The following is an 18095-nucleotide window of genomic DNA, read 5'->3' as shown; positions in this document are numbered from 1 at the left end:
AGGCCTCCCCCCTTACCCCCCACACACAGCCTCCTCGAAGCCCCTGAGGCTCACTGCAGCTCTGCTCCTTCCCTGGGCCTTCAGGATGGCCCTTCCACTCTGATGCAGACACATCTCCCGCATCCAGGCAATGAGGACCTTCCCTTTCAGAACTGTGATGGATTGATCTTGCTTCCTAAACAAAAGAACAGTTTCCCCGGGAGGATTCTGTGGCTTCCTCAGAATATGAAATGGTTACAGCCAGCAGGGTGTTTTCTTAACGTCATATTTTCCTTTCTGATCCATTCCCTTTGGGTATTTTGTGACGCTCAAATGCACCGGTGGGAATGGACATGCTCTGCAGTGATGTGAGCGGATGAAGGGAATTGCTGTTGTAATACATTTGGAAATACTGCCTGTATTTTACATCCTTTGAAAAGAGTAAGGACTGAGCGTGTAGATTATTAGATTTTGATTTTCTGACCAGACTCTCGTGTGCTGGAATCTGAGAAAAATGTGGCTCTGGAAGGATTTTTGTGCACGTAAAGCCAGAGAAGCAGCTGGCAGCTCCTGGAGGCAGGAACTGCAGGCAGCGGTCACGCCTTTGGCCCTGGGTCTGTCTGAGGCTCCAGCTCATCATCTATAGGCGTCTGAAGGACAGGCAGGAGCCGGGGGCCAGAGGAACAATTGCTGGGCCCCACAGGAGGCCCTGGAATATTCCAGACCTTGATCCTCAAGGATTCCAGCAAATACCCTGGGCACCTGGCCCTCCACAGGGTCCTTCCAGGTCTTAATTTTCACCTTGCTGGCTGCCAGAGCTTCCTGTTGGCCCTTGTTTGCCTGCCCCTGCTCCTGCCCTTGGTCCGTGGGTCAGGTCACTCACTGACGTGTGCCCCTCCTGTGTTGTGTCCAGGGACAGGGTGCCTTATCAGAGAGACTCCGGAGCTTCAGTATGCAGGACCTCACCACCATCAGGGGAGACGGCACCCCTGCTCCCTCCGGCCCCCCACCACCGGGGTCTGGGCGGGCCAGCGGGAAACACGGCCAGCCTAAGATGTCCCGGAGTGCTTCTGAAAGCGCTAGCAGTTCAGGTAGGTGGCACTCACTTCCTCCCTGTTCCACCTCGTGGGCCTCACTTTCACTGAGGGGCCCAGTCCACTGTGTGGCCTATACCCGGGCCCCTGCCCCCTGTTCCACGGGCTTGCCTCCAGTGTGGTCGTTCAGCAGACCGTGGAAGGCCAGCTAAGGGGCAGCACCACTCAGGCCAGGACGGGAAGCTGGCCTGTGGACTCCGACCAGGGGGCAAGGTTAGGTCGCTTGCACCACAGGGTCCCACCTCCTTCATGTGATTGTCTGGGGGCGGGGGTGGTGGGGTCATTGTGCCTGGACCAAAACTGGAGACATCAGGCGCAGCCGGACTGGGCCGGGCAGCTTTCTCTGTCCTCTTCCTCTCTGACCCCTCACTCCTAGGGGCCTTACCTGTCTGAGCACCTGAGCAGCCCCTCCCACCTACCCAGGACTCATGGCTGCGTGGTTCCTTTTCCCTGCGTGGTTATTCCCTGTGCCTCTCTCTCACTCTACCTTGTCCTCCCATCTCCCACCCCCCTTTCGCCATGCACACCTCAGCCGCCACATGCCCAGGGGGATGGTGGGCGGGGCAGGGGTGTGGACACCAGCTCTGAGGTCTAATTCCTGTGGGGCTTTCGGAAACCACATGTCTGCCTCTGGTTGTCAAACTCCTGGCAAGGGGTTGCCTGTATTGGGATTGACCTGGGGACCTTGCAAAGTCCTGGGTCCACCTGCAGATATTCATTAGGCCTGGCCGAGACCCAGATATGTGATGCTATTGAGGGGCAGCCGTGCTTGGGACCCATCAACCTCTGATCCACCAGTGGGTTTCAGGCTTGTGGAGGGTGAGGGCATGAGTTAGGGGACAGGGAGCTGGGCCAGGACTCTCGGTGTCCCAGACGGTTCCTTGGGGAGATACAGGCCCTTGGCCCTCAGGAGCTGAGCACTGCTACTGCCTGCAGGGGGCAGAGGGCAAAGGGGGTGCAGGAGACAGTTCTAGACTGCCACCTCTGCCCCTCACCTTTGGTGGGAAATTGAGCCTCAGGGTAGGAATTGGGTCACTTTTCTGGAATCTGCACCTGTGATGTGTGCCTGGTGGCCGCCCTGCCCTTAAGTGTACAAACAGGGACATCAGATCACCTGGACCCTGACTGAGGGCTACAGCATGCAGGTAGCACCTTGGCCCAAGCCCAGGGGCCCCGCCTGACTTTTGGAGGTCTTAGATGTGGTTGGGAAAGAAGCAGCCCAATGGCCACCCTGAGAATGATGACTCGTGCCCCCTCCAGGCAAGGTCGGACCCCACAGGGCCAGCCCCGGTATCCGTCATCTTCCTCGCCTCTTGGGGATAACCCCTTTCAGCCCCAGGTTTGAAGACTGTGGCTTTTCTGTTGCAAAGGAGATGTGTGAACCCTGGCAGGGCTGGGCAGGTGAGGGCTTGGCCACGGCAGGAGGTTATTTCCTGCGGAACCCCTCCCAGGAGAATATAGAATGGAATCCCCAAAGGCCAGGCAGGAAGGGCCCTCAGGAACCACTTAACCTAACCCTCTGATTTTACCAGCCAAGAGACAGAGGCCCTGGGGAGGGAACTGTCACCAGGGTCGCCCCTGGTGGTGGTCTCCTGAGGCCTCCTGACTCCCAGGCCAGTGCCCTCTGTCTACTCACCCACTGACCGTCCATGTTTCCTTGAGCATCTACGGCTTCTGACCTGCTAGGCTCGATCCCAGACATTAGGGAGGTGAAACAGGATTAGGTGCTGCCTCCACCCTTGAGTGGCTCATTGGGTGGCTACTGAGCCTCAAGTGCAAGCTATCATCTGGAAGGAGAAAGGGCCTCAGTCTCTGAGGCTCAGAGGGCAGAGAAGAGCCAGTGGGGTGAGGTTCGAGGGGGAACCACTTATTGGCTGCGGGACCTGCACAAGGCATTACTGACTCAGACCTCAGCTTCCATACCTGCCCTCGAGGAATGAGGATTCCCTTTGGCAGGGTGGATTCAAATGAAGTAATCCACGTAAAAGTGCTTAGGGCCATGCTTGAGTTGTTTAATTCACCTATTAGAGCAATTTACATATGAATGTGTGCAGGAGAGAGATGGGCTGCCTTGTGAGGTAGTGAGATCCCTGTCACTGGAAGGGCCCTAAGCAAAGTTGAATGATCTGGTACCAAGGCTCTAGGAAGGGATTCCTGATTTGGCTAAGAAGTGGACCTAGGTGGCCCCCTGGTCCCTTTCCCTCTTAGATTCTGTGCTGTCATACAGAGGTGAGCCAAGTGGAGGTAGAAGGCTCAGAGAGGCCTCACGCTGGGCCAGGCCACAGAGGGCTTTGCCATGCTGGGTTATTCAGGGCAGCCTTAGAACTGGAAAGGAGAGAAGTCTGGTGGGAGCTAAACAGCGATGGCAGCTGTCCCCTGGGCTTTTGGCATCTCCCCAGACCAGCACCAGGCAGAACAGAGTTTGGGACGATCTGTGTGGCGTTGGCGCTGCCGCTTCATCAGCAGTGGCCCCTCTGACACACCTGAGGAGGCGGTGGGGCAGCTCAGGGCACAGGTCAGGCGGGTGGCACTCGGTGGAGAACCAGAGAACCTGGTGCTGCCACAGGACCCAGTTCTCCTCACGGCCTGCCCTGGCCTCGGCACCTGCAGTTTCAGGGGGCAGAGAATGGAGGTGCTGACCAAGCAGGGAGGGCAAAGGTCATGTGGCCTTTATCCCAGTTGTTCTGGGACCTAAAGTAAAAATTATCTCAGAAAGAAAAACAGGTGCAAGATGGCCCAAGGCCTGAGCATGGGGCAAAAGCGTCCAGATCAGGGGCTCTCATAACCCCTCCGTTGAGGGGTGGGGTGTCTGGGAAGAAGTCTGGCAAAGAAGGCTGTCTCGATCACTGGCCTGCAGTGACTTTGGAACACTGCAGATGGCTCACTGAAACACGAGAAAAACATACACAGAGACAACCAGATCCTGTGGGGAAATAGGAACGGAACAGCCACCCTCCCTAGGGGAGAGGGCCCCATTCTCCCGCCCAAGCAGGCTTTTTATTGGGTTCATTTACATAAGAATTCAGGTAAAGCTGATTACTCATTGCCAGGAAGTAAGGATCAAACAATAGGTAACAAGGAAGTCTGAGGGCCTATTTTGAGTCAGGGTCAAAGAGCTGTAAAAAACTTTAAGGAACAAACTTACTTCTTCCTTAGACCCTTATCATTCAATTGAGAGCATTCTAAACAAAGCAGGTTTCACAGGATTTTACATATTCTTTCTTAGGCCTGGTCACCTGGAGAACCCACCCTTTCCAGCACAGGGCGGCACCACCCTGTCATTGTTTCAGGCTTAGGTGGAGCAAGGGAACTAAGGCAACCAAGAAATTAGGAGATTTTCTCACAGACAATGAGGACTCAGGCTTTTTCAAAGCCAAGGGGTGAGGGTCCATCACCCCCTTTTGCTGTAGCCCCCAAAGTCCTTCCTTGAGGGCCTCCTACGTGATCGTGCCTGTCTTAGGTCATTCCCCCCTTGGGGAATCTTACCCATCATTGGCTAACCGACCAAGCATTGGGGGCCAGGCAGGGTGAAGCAAAAGGAGCAGCAGCGGTGCTCCTGCCCGGGAAATAAGCTTTTGTCTCCTTGGTGGCTTATGGTCCAAGGTCATTCCCTCAGCCTTAGCCTTGGAGGGGGTTACAGCTTCTGATACCAGGCAGGGCGGTTCCCAACAGAAGACCCCACCTCACAGGGCTGGCATGCCTTCCCAGCCCCCACTGTGGGCTTTGGACGTCAGGCGTGGTTGGTAGGAGAAGAGGCTCCGGGTCTGGCTTTCATCCTGTCTGGGTGACGCTGGACCTGTGCAGGGACAGCACATGCAATACAGCGGGGCAGCTGTCACTCAGCAGGCGCCACCGTTTTCCCCATTGGGCTTGGACTGAGCTCAGAACCTTTCTCAGAATGATAGCCCGGGGTGTCACTACCAGGTGTTTGACCTTGGCACAGAGAGGAGCCCAATCCCGTTGCTTTCTCCTCTGAGAAAAGGGCACAATAATCCCCTATTCAGCCTGTGTTGTAGGTTGTAAGGAGAGCAAAGAGTTGGCAAACCCTGGACAGGTAGCAGGAGTTAACGGCAGCCTGGGAGAAGACAGGGGAGAGGTGGCGGCCACGCTCCCTGCAGCTGCATGCAGCCGCCAGACGCAGGAGTAGATCTTGAAAACATGATGTCCAGTGAAGAAAAGCACAAAACTGGTGCAATATTATGTAACAAGTTATGTAAAGTAAAAATACAAACCCATTGTCCAAAAAACAATGTGGAGTGTGCAAGAACACATTGCCCTCCTCACAGAGTGAAGTACAGGGTGTTGCGTCAGACCCGTGTGTTGAAAGATATGGGCCCGGGAAGGGCACAAAGGAGCCGAAGGAACGGTCTTGCCTTCCACGGACTTAGGGCCGCCCAGCGTGTGTCTAGTGCACACCCGCTCGGGCCTGGGTGCACGCTGGCACCAACAGTGTGCACGAGCAGCAGGTTAGGCCTTCAACCAAATGGCCAGACACTAAGAACTTTGGGGCTCAGAGGTCAGTCTGTGGGTTCCTAGAGGTCATTCTGCACTGGAAGATGTACAGGGGAGGGGCATCTATCTGGGCCCGGGTGGTTGGAGTTATCTCCCAGAGGAAATTTTGACCCCAGCCCCTGCCCTTCCCGGGGCTGCAGGATCCGAGACGTAACCTCTGTGCCAGGCGAGGGCATTTGCTAGCACCCAAGAGGAGACTGGATCTGGAATGGTCCCCTCCCCTGCCTCGGTGTCCTACAGAGACCCACACCCGTGGGACCCCTATACTGAACACGCTGAGATCCCCACATTTCTCCTGGGCCTCCCTGTTTGCCTGGGGCTAGTTCCTGTCAGGAGGGGGGCTGTCGCTGATGGTGCCCCCATCCCCACAGTGTGCACCTGCTGTTCCACCTGCAGGACCAGGAAAGGTGAGTAAACCGCCAGTCTCTGCAGTGCGCTGGGCTCGCCTCTGGAGGAGGTTCTAACCACAAGCTGGCACCTGACCTTGGGGCTCCCTTTCAGCAGCAGGGTCTGGGAGGGGAGGGGTCAGGAGGTTAACTTCTTAAAACAGCAAATGTGCTACCTTACAGTGTCCGCAAGCTAGAACTTTGGGGCAGCTTAACTGGGTGCTGCTGGCTCAGGGTGGTCAGGGTGCCAGCCAGGGCCGCACCCATCTGAAGGCCAGACTGAGGCCAGAGGATCCACTTCCAAGATGGTTCTCTCGTGGCTGCTGTCTGGAGGTCTCCATTCCTTACCACGTGGGCCTGTCTAGTGTCCTTAAACATGGCAGCTACCTTTACCCACAGTGACTGGAGAGAGAGGGGATGAATGTGAAGGCAGAAGTCACGGAAGCTGTCAGAACCGTCTTTGATGCTGCACAGCACTGCTTCTGCCCCATTCCGTTTGCTGGAAATGTGTCACTGAATTCAGCCCACACTCAAGGGGAAGGGAATTCATCTTTACTTCTTAAAGGGAAAAGTGTCAAAGAATGCGAGGGGTTTTCAGCACCACCACAGGGTCCTGTTTCCTTGTGCTCTGGGGTGAGGACGCAGGAGCTCACCAGGGCCTCTGTTGCGTGAAGCCCTGCAGCCCCAGGGGTGTTGGTCCTGCTGCCCTCAAGGGAGCCCTGGTCCTGCTTTGCCACTTACTACCTGTGTCCCCACGTGTGAGTTGCCTAAGCACTCTGAGCCTCGGTTTTCTTATCTTGAAATAGAGATCAAGGTCCCCGCTTCCTGCCTCCTGGTGCTGTTGGGACAATGACTGTGAAGGGGCATTTGGAAGGAGGACAAAGTGGCTATAACCCAGAGCAGCTGGGGAACCTTGGGGAGGGGGGACGAGCCCGGGCCCTCCTGGGTGTGAGCAACGGCCTGAAGGGCCATGGCCACCCCCTCTCCTGGCTTGCTCCTGCTGTGTTCCCCACCTTGACTAGACATTTGAGGGACCCACACTAGTGGTGGACCAACCCAGGCCCCCCCACTCCCCTCCCCAGCCCCTGCCATTGTGCGGAGCCCCCTGGCCTGCCCCCTGGGGTGAGGGCGAGGGGTGGGGGCAGGCACGCACAGGGGACTAGGTTCTGCTGGGGGCTGTTCCTCCCACACTGTGGCGAGCAGGAGGACCTGAAGCTGTGTTATAGGAACAGTCCTGTTTTCTATGTATTTCTTCATTTTTAAGCTTTCTCAGTGCCAAGAACTTTTAAGATATGTGGGGAACTTGGGGCTGGGGAGGCCATAAGCCCATTCTGAACTGACAGAGGCCCTGTGAGCTGAGACAGAGGAGACAGAGCAGCCTGCCCCCCTGGCTCTGACTGGCCACGTGTCCCCTGGGGGCCTCCTGGTGCACAGCAGACTCGGGAGGGATATATATGTAGTTGTTAAGTTGTGCACCGAAAACTAATCCGATCTTATGTGCCGATTATATCTCAGGGGCTGGAGGGAGGGTCTGCACGCAGCAACTTCCCTCACTGGGGCCCGGTCTTGGGCCTGATGGAGGTACTGAACTGTGCAGTGCCAGTGGCCTCAGACAACTGGTTATTTCTATCAATTCACCCTTTACAGTTTTGAGTTTATAAATTCTGTGAGCCATTCAGAAAGCCTCTAATTCTGACACATTGTCACTTAGGGAACCAGCGAGAGCCAAGCTGCCCTCTCCTCCATTTTCCTCGTGGGACTGCTCTGGGCTGCGCCCTGGGAGGCTTGACCTCCCGTGAACCCCGGCTGGGTTCATAATCAGAGGCTGCCCTTCCAGTGCACATCAACAGAGTGGCAGCTGATTGTAGGAATTTATAGTTTACTGTCCGAGGGAGCTGTGGGGACACGTGCATGGCAGTGGGTGGACTCAGAGGAGGCCCAGGCTGGGAGGGCCCTGGTGGAGCAGGGGTGGTCTGGGAGCCTCTCCCCCAGCTCTTTCTTCTTTGGGGCCTCTCAGCACTCAGTGCCCTGAAGTTCTACTCCCTCCCTGAAGTGTGCTTGCAAGGAACCAGCTGATGACTCCTCTGCCCCACTTCCTCTGTGACCCCAGGGGAAATCCCTCCATGCCCACCTCAGCCCCTCCTTTCTGATGCAGCGGGGCTGGGCTCATGCCCCTTGGCCCTCACAGCTCTGGCCACCTCTGCAGTGCAGGGTGCTGGGCGTGAAGTGTCCGCAGATAGCATTAGGGGAGGTTTGTTTTGCTACAAGCTGGAGGCTAGCTCTGGAGCAGGGATGTCCTGAGAGAGGATTTCAGGGGGCACAGATACACTGGCAGAGGGCCCTCCTGGTCGCCAGAACTGGTTTTCCTCTGCCTCTCAGGTTACAGGAGAACACTTTCTCCCCACTTTTGCGCCAATTCCCTGTAGTTCCCTGCATCTCTCTCTTTTTTCCTGTGTCTGGTCTCCTGTCCCTGCCTTCCTTTCCTTCCTTCTTTTCTACCTACCTTGATGTAATACAGAACTGATAAATAACTCTGTAGTGCTGCTTGAAATGAGTCATAGAGATGGATTTTTCCCTTCCCTTTTTTTTTAATCAACTGTTTGGAACACCATTTTAAAAGGCAGAGTCGTCCCTCTTTACCCTCTCCACTGGGAGTTGAGGGGAGGTGCTCCACTGAGCGTGGCTCAGGCAGTCGGCTCCCTGTGAGGGCAGGAGGAGCTGTCCAAGGTCCGGAGCCGGGCCGGGACTGTGTGTGTGCACGTAGGAGTGTGCAGGCATGCGTGTGTTCCCATAGGTGTGTGAGTTTCATCTCCAGAGTTACTGCCCTAACAGCGTATTCTTCTCTTTCTCCCTGGTGGCCGTTGGACGTGGACGTAAGTTCCAGACCGGCATGCTCTTCTCCGCACATGGTTGCCGACTCCCTCTAACGCCCCCACTCATGTGTGCTGTGTGGGGGGTTTGCTAACCTCAGGCTTGTTCTGCTGCCCGCTGGGGTGGGGTGCCCAGGGCTCCGTGCCGATGGGTCTGCTGGGTCTGTAAGGGTTGGGAGTCTCCGCCGCTGTATCCCTCTCTGCCCTCTCCACTGAGAGAAGAGGTAGAGCTGCTTCCCAGCCTGCTGCAGTCCTGCTGGCGTGTTTGCTGACACAAATGTCAGCCCAGGCCGCGCACTTACGCCGCTGCTGTGGGAAACAAGAGGGACCCCTGTCTTTCCCGAGAGGCCCCAGCCTCAGGCTCTGTGATGGCAGCTCTGCAGGCTCAAGGCCCTGACTGCCATCCAGCTGAGATCTGAAGGTGGCGGTCATGGCCATGACCTTCTACAAGAGACCCAACATCAGTTGTCTCTGGGAGCCATCAGAGTGTGAAGATGGGGGCAGCAGCACCTTGCTCAGCCACTCGCCCTCATCTTCATCCTGGTGCCCTTCCTAGTTGGACCGTGTTCTGTGTGGTTTATTCCTTTGTTTATAGTATTCCGTGTTCCAAAGAGAACATGTTTCCTTGCAGAAATATAGATGAGAGATCAAACCACAGTAAGAAAAATGAAGCTTGGAGGAAAGGAGCTAGGCAGGTGGGATGGAGGCAGAGGTGAGGAGAAAATTTTAAAGGCGTGCAGTACAGTTTGTGGCCTGTCGAAGAGGCTGGCGTCCTGGCGGCCAGTGCAAAGAGGGAAACACGGTGAAGAGATTCAGTGTCACAACACAGTCCCCATCCAGAGGCTCCAAGGCTCAGCTTGTCCAGAGTGTTTATTCTCCCGGGTCCCGAGAGTACAGCAGAACATTGCAAACAACATTCTTGGCAGAAACGCTCAGCGAACACGGGGATCAGCAGAGTTCTTCTCCTTTTGGTAGGTTCTCTCTGTTGCTTCCATGTGAGGCTCCTTCTGGCCCCCAGGCTGCCCACACTAGCCTCCTGAGCTCCTGTCCTCTGCTGAGCTGGGCACTTGTTTTCTGTTCCTGCCTGGATATCTGGGCTCCCCCTGGCCCATCAGTCCTAGTGGGCCAGAAGGGTACTTCTTTTCTACCCTGTAGGCTGTGCTCCAGTGTGCTATGGAGAACAAACTCAAAGCCATTTTGGTTTCAGTCCTGAGACAGTGGTGCTAGTGGCAGTTGTTATTATTATAGTAATGTGGGAGTTCACTGCTCAGGTGCAGTGGTCCCAGCCTGGTGAGCACGCCTAATTGCTGGGTGATGGGGGATCTTGCAGTTACTCTGGACTGCCTTCTGAGTGGTCAGTACCAGGGAAACTCTGGGCCTGGACTTAGAGGCACAGACTCAACCAGTGCCCGGGCCTGCTGCCAGGCTGCAGGGTGTCTGGCTGGGCTGGAGCTGGCCAGGCAGCTCCTGCAGTTTCTGCTCTTGTCTGAGGGCTTTTGTCCTTTTCTCCTCCCTTGGGCAGGAGGTATCTGTGCCCAGAAAGAATTTCCTCGTGAGTGGATATCAGGTTCTGGTTTGGGGCAAGAGCGGAGCTCCCTGAGATGATGTCAGTGCTCCACCTGGTTCCGTGGCTGGGCCACCCCTGTGTGCTCAGCCCTGGGCCAGTGCAGAGGGGCTCAGCCCTGGGCCAGTGCACAGAGGGACCAAGGGAGGATCTGCCATGGTTCCCAAGCTCAGGGCGCTTTCTATTGGGACGAGGCAGAGAGACTGGCATGGGAACCAGGGCACACAGCACAAGCCCTGTGGTTGGGATTCCAAGCACTGTGAGGGAGAGGGGGTGGGAGCTAGGGAGGGCTCCCTGGAGTTGCCAGTCTTCATGTTCAGCACTCTGAGGGGTGTAGATGATTTGGGCAGGAGAAGGGACCAAAGGATAATCTAAACCAAGAGTAAGCATGCTGAGGGGTGCACAGAGCAAAAAGAAATATATTAAAGGAAGGTTAATGATCTCAGGCTTGGCCCTTACTAAGGTGCTGCTGTCTGAGCAGGTCACCCCAGCCTACAATTCAGTGTTGAAATTTGTGGTTAAGACAAGTGTGCTCTCATGCTGCCACCTGCTGGCTATTTGGGAGAACAGCAGTAACTGGGGAAACTGCTCGAGATTAAGGTTCAGTTGTTGATTTTACTTAACCCGCACCTGGTGCTTTTATAGTCTAGAAAATCCGCTTTTGATACAGAGAACACATTTGGTGGCTGAATATGTTCTTAGGAGCAGTAGTAGTCTGCCCCAGAAAGAGCTCTGGTTTCTATCTGCAGGCCTCAGGGCAACTGGATCAGTTGATGGGAAAGCCCTTTGGCTCTGCATTCTGTGATACTAGGTAAAAACAATATATAAAGTACAGAAATATGTATCTATGGATGTCAGATAGGCTGGCTATGGACAGGAAATATTCTACAGCTCAATTAAGACAGGACTATCTGGCCAGCTGGCATGGAATATACGCAGCATTGAACCCTTAAAAAAGTACTGTGCATTCAATGACATGAATTAATTCTGGAGCTTGCCTGGGGATTGGTCAAGGCAGACTAAAACAGGAATCTTGCTGTCATTGTTGAAGTGAAGCTACTACTAGATTCTCCTCCTACTAGGCTCCTTTGCTTCTGTAGGTCTTGGCCTTTGAAATGAAAAATCTATGTAGCTTTTTTAAGGTTCTCTGTGATGCTTCCTGGCATTTTACATGCTGTCTCTTAAAGAATGCGAGGAGCTGAATGTGCGAGTGTAATGCACTGTCAACATTGCTGGTTTGTATAATAGACAAAACAGTGCTATTTCCCTCTTGAAATTACTGCCAGTCTTTTCAAAGGAAATCCCCCTCCCCCCAGCACCTCCTGGTGTGGTGCCACAGGTCTGACCTGCAAGGCTTGACCTGCCTCAGTTAGGAAGCAGCTGTCTTCTCCCAGGGACGCGGTGCCCCCGCCCTGGGGGCAGAACCAGCAGATTCTGGAGCCTGTGCTTGTTGCTGTGCACAGTGTGGTCAGCCTCACGGCTGCACCCTCACAGTCCTGGATCCTCCGCAGGGTCCCCAGAGGATACTGGCTGCTTTTTCAGACAGAGGGGCCTCGGTTGTCCTAACAGACCTGACTTTTTGTGCTGTGTGCTTAACCTTGCCCTTGCTTTTCCTCCATGCACCGTTCTACACTGACCCCTCCTCACTGTACTTTGTCTCCTCTGTGTAGATTGTAAATGGACATTAAGTGGTTGAGGGAGATGTGAATGAGGGTGGTGTGAAGGCATGGGAGCCCCACCGGGTCCAAAACCCATTGGCCTTTTCTGATGAGGAGGAGGAAGACCTGCTGGATTTCATGTACAAGTATAAGGCAACTGGAAAGACGGAGTTCCCCCTGGAGGTACACGGTGTCTGGGGCTTTGGGCTGAGTGTGTGTTTGTACAAGGGCTTCACCCTGGAGATCTGGGGTCCTAGAAGCCATGCCTCTTGGGGCACCCGGCATTGCCCAGGTACCAGGGGTAGGAAGCTCTCCCTCCATCACACAGGCAGGACAGGCCACTAGGCAGCATATAGTTACTTGCTAAGGGGGGTAGGGAAAGACCCTAGCAATGTAATTTAGAAATAAGAGATGGGATATAATGTCCAAAATTTTTTTTCTTCAATTGACTACTAACCTATGTGGATGAAAAGCCACCCAAATGAATGCTTGGGCGAGTTGGGGAGCGGGGCAGAGAAAAACTCAGTGTATTATTTGACAAGATTTTAGAAATATATTAACTTGTTTATCACTGTATCTCCAAGACACAGCATAGTGCCTGGCACAAAGTAGGTATTCACAAAATGTTATTAAAGGGACATAGTCCTTTAAAGTGACCAAGAACAGTACACCCGATACATGTACTATTGCCAGTGGTAGATGTAGTTGGAGTTTTGCAGTAGGAGGGCCACGCCTAGAGCCTCATGGGCCTTGCTCTGTGATGTGGGTAGGGAGTCACCAGCCATGGGCTCAGGTGCAGGGCTGGCAGAATTAGGGGACCCCAGAGTCTTGCTCTGTCCCCTCACGTCGCCTCTCCTATTACCTATCTGCTGAATACAGAGGCCTGAGAATCCATTGGAGGCAAGTTGGGAGTCCCCTGTCCCCAGAGTAGAGACTCCATGAGGCCCAAATGAGGAAGTACATGGAAAGTTTCACCTACATGAACCCAGGGGCCCATCATCCCGATTCCCACTAGGACGGGAGCCATTAGCCCACAGCGTGCACTTGTCAGCTTCCTTTCCAAGGTGGGGCACTCGTGGGTCAGTTTTGAAGTTAGAGGTTCTGGGAAAAGATGTTCAGGGTTTTGACACTGCTCCAGGTGTCCTATGGCCCAGGCAGCCCTGACTTGGAGAGGGCTAGTGGGAAAGGTGCCCAAATCCTTCTAGGACCTGAAGGTTTGTACCATTTGGGTTTTGTTTTTTTTAAAGCTGCACAGCCTAAGGCAGATTACTAAACCCTGGGCTCACTGATTTTATTATTCTCTGGTGTAAAAGTGTCATGGTCCCCTGGCCCCACATGTGCTGCTGGGGACTGAGCAGCACTAGATGGTGGTGAATGTGGACCTGCCCTCAAGAAGGTCATGTGGGTGGGGGAAACGGTGAGCAAGCACACCTGCCGAGGGTACAGAGTCCTCCTTCCTCCTGTAATGTGCAAGCCACTCTGAGAACAAAGGAGGGAACAGTCCTGGCTCTGGGCGACTAGGCCGTGGTTGGAGGGGCTCAGGAGTGACTTTTGAGCCAGGTCACACAGAGTTCTAGAAACAGCCAGACAGGAAAGGGAGGAAGGGCTTCCAGTCAGAAAGCACAGAGGTGTGAAAGGCCAGCGTGTGTAGACAGATGTTGAGTACTGAGCAGGAGACAGACAGGCTGAAGGGTGGTGGGGGCCCTGGTGGGAACCCTCTTGAGTGGTCGGCTAGGGGAAGAACTCTGTTTAAGAACAGTGGTTTGCTTTGTTGTGCTGTTTGCTGTGAATTAAAGGACTTTGCATCCAAAAAGAGGACATCAAATTTTTGATGGAAATTTTAAGCACATACCAAGAAACATGAGGCTGGTTCCAAAAGGAAATAACAAAGGCAAGAGATGAGATGGGGAGGCATTTGGCTCTGCTGAGTCACCTGTTAAGATCATGTTGCTCCCAAGGCAGAAGTGAGAAAGATGCATCATCCCTCTGCGCAACTGTTCACTTGAGAGATGCAGGGACTAGGAGAGCGTGAAGAGCAAGGTGCTGGCCTTTGCAGTTGGCCCAGCTTCCCTGGGATGCTTGAAAAGTGACTCTGACTGTTGGGGAAACTCAGAGGGAGGCCCCAACCCCAGGATTTGACCAAAAGAACTAGGTATCTCAACACAAACCCATCCAGATGCTGTCCTCAAAACAGTCCATGTTTACGACTAATTGAGGGATGCCTTTTTGTTTTCTCTGGCAGGCACCGCCTAGAATCCTTCGATCTCGCTTCAGGAAGAAAAGTACCTCATCCTCAGCCACTGAAACCACGTGAATGAGATGAGCCAACAGCACCAGATACACAGAATGTTTCTTCTCTGCCTTAAAGAGCTATCACTTACTAAAAACATAGACATCTGCAAGCTGGTGTGCTTAGAGTGTGCAGCCTCAGTCATGGCCTTTTCTCTCCCCTCTTCCACTTTTAGGATACTGTTTTTTCCTTTTCTTTATTTTGCTGGGGAGAGACTAAAGGGGAGGTAGTGTGTGTGAGGGGGTGTGACCCTTAAGTCTTCTGAGGTTAGTGATTTTCCACAATTGGATTGTCATTAGACAGCAGTGTTTTTAGGATATAAGAGAATCACCCCCCCCCCCCGGCCGAGATGTACATTTGTAATTTATTTGTTGCATACTTCATTTTTAGTCCTGTAAATGAAAACAACACAATTTTTAAAAACCTTTTTTGTTTTTTTTTTTTTTTGGTACTAATACTTTGGACTATATTGTACATATTTATGGCTTTGGCTTCATATAATGGACTTGCAAGGGCTGCCAGAGGTTCTGATAATGTAACCAAACTGCAAAAACAAGTGTAAAAAATGTTTTGATTCTAAAGAATGTCTTAGATTGTGCTTAGGAAGCTTCCCAATACAGCTCCAGTACAATGTCCCTTTCCCTGCAGGACAAAGGTCCACATCCTTCAGACGGTTGTTTAGTCAGTGCGCCAGCGAGCTGCAGGAGAGAGAGAGAAAACGCTCAGTGACAGGGATGAGCGTGACGAGGGCAGGGACACAGCCCCGAGTAAGAGAAGAGTCACAGGAAGCTTGTCTTCCCCTTGAACTCAGGTTGAGGGGCTTCTGAATCCTTTCAGGGGGGTTACCATCTGCCTTGGGCAGGTGGCTCACCCTTGGTAAAACCTCTGCGGATGTGGACTCACAGAGCTGTTTGTAAGGAGTCGTTTAAATGTTTCAAAAGTTCTTGACCAATGACTATTTCTCCTTCATTAGTAACCTGCACTGTGACTAATCTCCCCAGGCAGAGGGGTTTACAATCTGAGCACCTTCTTCTAAAGAACACTAAGCAAAATCAGCCAATCAACCAAACCAGGACAAAACCTAGAACTACGCTTTCAGATATGCTGTAAAATACAGCTGACACCTGTGTAACATCAAAAGGCTGCGTTCTAGAAGGTTTTAGAGGTTGAGATCTTCATGGATACAACTTGCTGCTCAGCTCCTGGGGCAGCTGCGGCTCCCACCCTTCCGTTCCCTTTCTGCCTTGTGCAGGCAGGAAGTCGCATGGGGGGAAGTCGCACGCTCTTGGACACCCCAAGTCTTAATGGGCATTTCATACAAGCCCAGATCACTAGTAGGAGAATGAAGCACTATCCGCCTAGATTGAGAATTTTGTTACAAGAAAATCTGGATTAAATAGCATTTTGGACCGAGGTAGCTGCTCTCCCCTTGGGGTGCTGAGCCTAAACGTAGGACTGTACATTTGTGCTTAGAGTTGGGTGTTTTCTTTCAGTGTAATGCATGCAGTGGTTACAACCAGTTATTTATAAAACTCGGACTGTGTTTGTTCATAGATGTGCCCTGAAGATTAGAGAATTAGTGTCACGTACCACTCCAAACTCATTGTCAACCAGCTGTAAACAGGCCCAGCTGAAGGCCTTTCCCGTCATTACTGAGCTGCGTGGTGGCACATCGGCGCTCTTTGCTGACAGCACATCAGCTGGACCTCAGCCACCTCAGAAAGGGTTCTACTTGAAGTTGTTACCAGATATGCTATTTCCACCCCTTCTTAATTACTCTGAAGGTGGCTTTGTAATTTTCAAAAGGATTTAGGACAATAAACCTAAAAGCAAATTTGTGATTCAGACAAATAGAAGCTGTCTGCTCACTGTCTGCGCCTCACACCCACTAATACTTGAACCTGTTTAGGGAAGACAAAATCTGTTTTAAGCTTACAGAATAGTTTCAGACAGAGGAAAAATACATGTATTTGAACTTATCTGTTAGTTGGGAGTACCCAGGATTATCAGAAACAAGTGCATAAAAAGCTTATAAGTTAAGCAGCTTTATTGCAACTTTGTTTGCCAAAATAATAAATGCCTGTAGCTGTAACAGAGATTAAAATTCTATTGTGAACAAGCTAGATTTTCACTATTTCTCAATGGAAACTTTTAACAAGTACAGACTATCAAGTTTGCACTCAACTATGCCAAAAACAAGTTTGAAGCACTCTACTCTCACATGCTGTATTACTTCTCGTCCAAGATTTAGAAAACATAAAGGTATCCAAACTGCTGTCTTAATGTAAATGTAACTATTTTTCCTTCAAGTGTTGTTTAGGGAGTCAGTTTCTCCCTTAAAAACACTATACAACTGAGAACAGCCGTCATGTTTCTGGCAAAACATCGTTTACTTATCCAACATGCTGTTGTATTTGTGTATGGACTGACACAAAATGTGAATGCCTCAAAGTGTACACGTAGTGGCGTGGTGTTCTGTCTAGAGGATAAACTGTTTTTAATTTGCTGACACACAGACACAGGCTGCTTACAAAAGGTTAGCGCGAAGTCTGTCTTTTCCACGTAGTGACTTTTCAGGTACCTGCCGTCGCACAGCGATCTGTCTCTGAGGGGAGGCATGGTGCTGTGCTTGTGCACTGGAGAGCTGTCATAGCCCCTGCTGGCTTTGTGTGAGTACCCTGCTCGCTTTGTTCGCCTCTGATGTGTGTTCTCTGCGGTAAACTGTCTGTGTGTTTGTGATAGCAGTGCTTGTCCACCATGACCACCACCGAGTACCTGCCTAGTTCCTCACCTTGCACAGTATTTGAAATGGTAAAGGATGTGCTTTGTTCCCAAACAGCTGACATGCTGGACTGTGATGTGCATATCTCCCCTAGTTTAGCTCTGTAGACCCTATAGAATGATCTGTAATAAAACAACATATTGGACTGTGCGCCCAGGGGTGTAATATCATGATTCCAAAGGTTGAAGTTCTGCTGTTTTGTTATAATGCTTGATATATATCTTGAATAAAGTCTTAACATTTTTCTTTTAAAAAATGCCTTTGTAATGCTGGGCTTATGAGAAAAGAGAAAGCATTTAAGAAAAAATGTAGGTCGCCCTGGCCGGGTAGCTGGTTAGAGCGCTGCCCTGATACATGAAGGTTGCAGGTTGAATCTCTGGTCAGGGCACAGAACCAGTCAGTGAACACACAACTAAGTGGAACGACAAATCAACGTCTGTCTCTCCCTCACCCTCTCACTCAAAAATCAATGCATAAAAATGTTTTAAAAATGTAGAACATTGCAAGAAGTATGAGCTGAAAGCTCAGCCACCAATAGGCTTGGTGCCTGGTGACCTGGCCCCGTACCTACTGCACAGAATTGCTCCAAGGAAAAAAATTAAATGACGTCAGTGTATTGAAAACTGGTTGATCACATACACAGTAATGTGGAAACCAGGTAGCTATGAAAATTAGGGTGCCAGTTTATCTGGAAGGCAGTTTTAATTCTGCAAGCATACTTTGGTCTCTCTTTTTCTCTCTTGCAGCCTGTTTCCTACAAGTTTGGGAGGTGTGTGGGTCAGGAGGGCGATGCGTGTGGAGGTACGCTGGGGGGTGTAGACGCCCTTGACCCCACTGCAGCCCTTGCCTTTAAACCACAGGCTGGCGCACACGAACTTCACTGGGTGGTCGCAAAGACTTGCACACTCACAATCTGAAATAGCAAAATAAAACACATTTTCTTTGCCTTTATAGTCTTAT

The 18095-nt window shown here is 52.0% G+C and overlaps 1 protein-coding gene across 4 annotated transcripts in view; it reads left to right on the top strand.

Moving 5' to 3' along the window:
* Positions 1-17391, top strand: part of REEP1 (receptor accessory protein 1) — a 111819-nt gene extending 94428 nt beyond the window's left edge. For 2 of the 4 annotated variants that reach the window (XM_036028253.1, XM_036028251.1), the window contains 4 exons: positions 893-1070; positions 5957-5992; positions 12095-12246; positions 14306-17391. In XM_036028253.1, the coding sequence (XP_035884146.1) occupies positions 893-1070; positions 5957-5992; positions 12095-12246; positions 14306-14377 (438 nt within the window). In that variant the 3' untranslated portion in view covers positions 14378-17391. The remainder of the gene's footprint in view (positions 1-892; positions 1071-5956; positions 5993-12094; positions 12247-14305) is intronic. The other 2 variants (XM_036028252.1, XM_028515951.2) reach the window with 2 other exon arrangements.
* The last annotated feature ends 704 nt before the right edge of the window (positions 17392-18095 follow it).

This window comes from Phyllostomus discolor, chromosome 6 (genome assembly GCF_004126475.2).
Source record: "Phyllostomus discolor isolate MPI-MPIP mPhyDis1 chromosome 6, mPhyDis1.pri.v3, whole genome shotgun sequence".
Lineage (NCBI taxonomy): Eukaryota > Metazoa > Chordata > Mammalia > Chiroptera > Phyllostomidae > Phyllostomus > Phyllostomus discolor.
The sequence above is the reverse complement of the archived record's forward strand: the minus strand, read 5'-3'. Positions and strand labels throughout refer to the sequence as shown.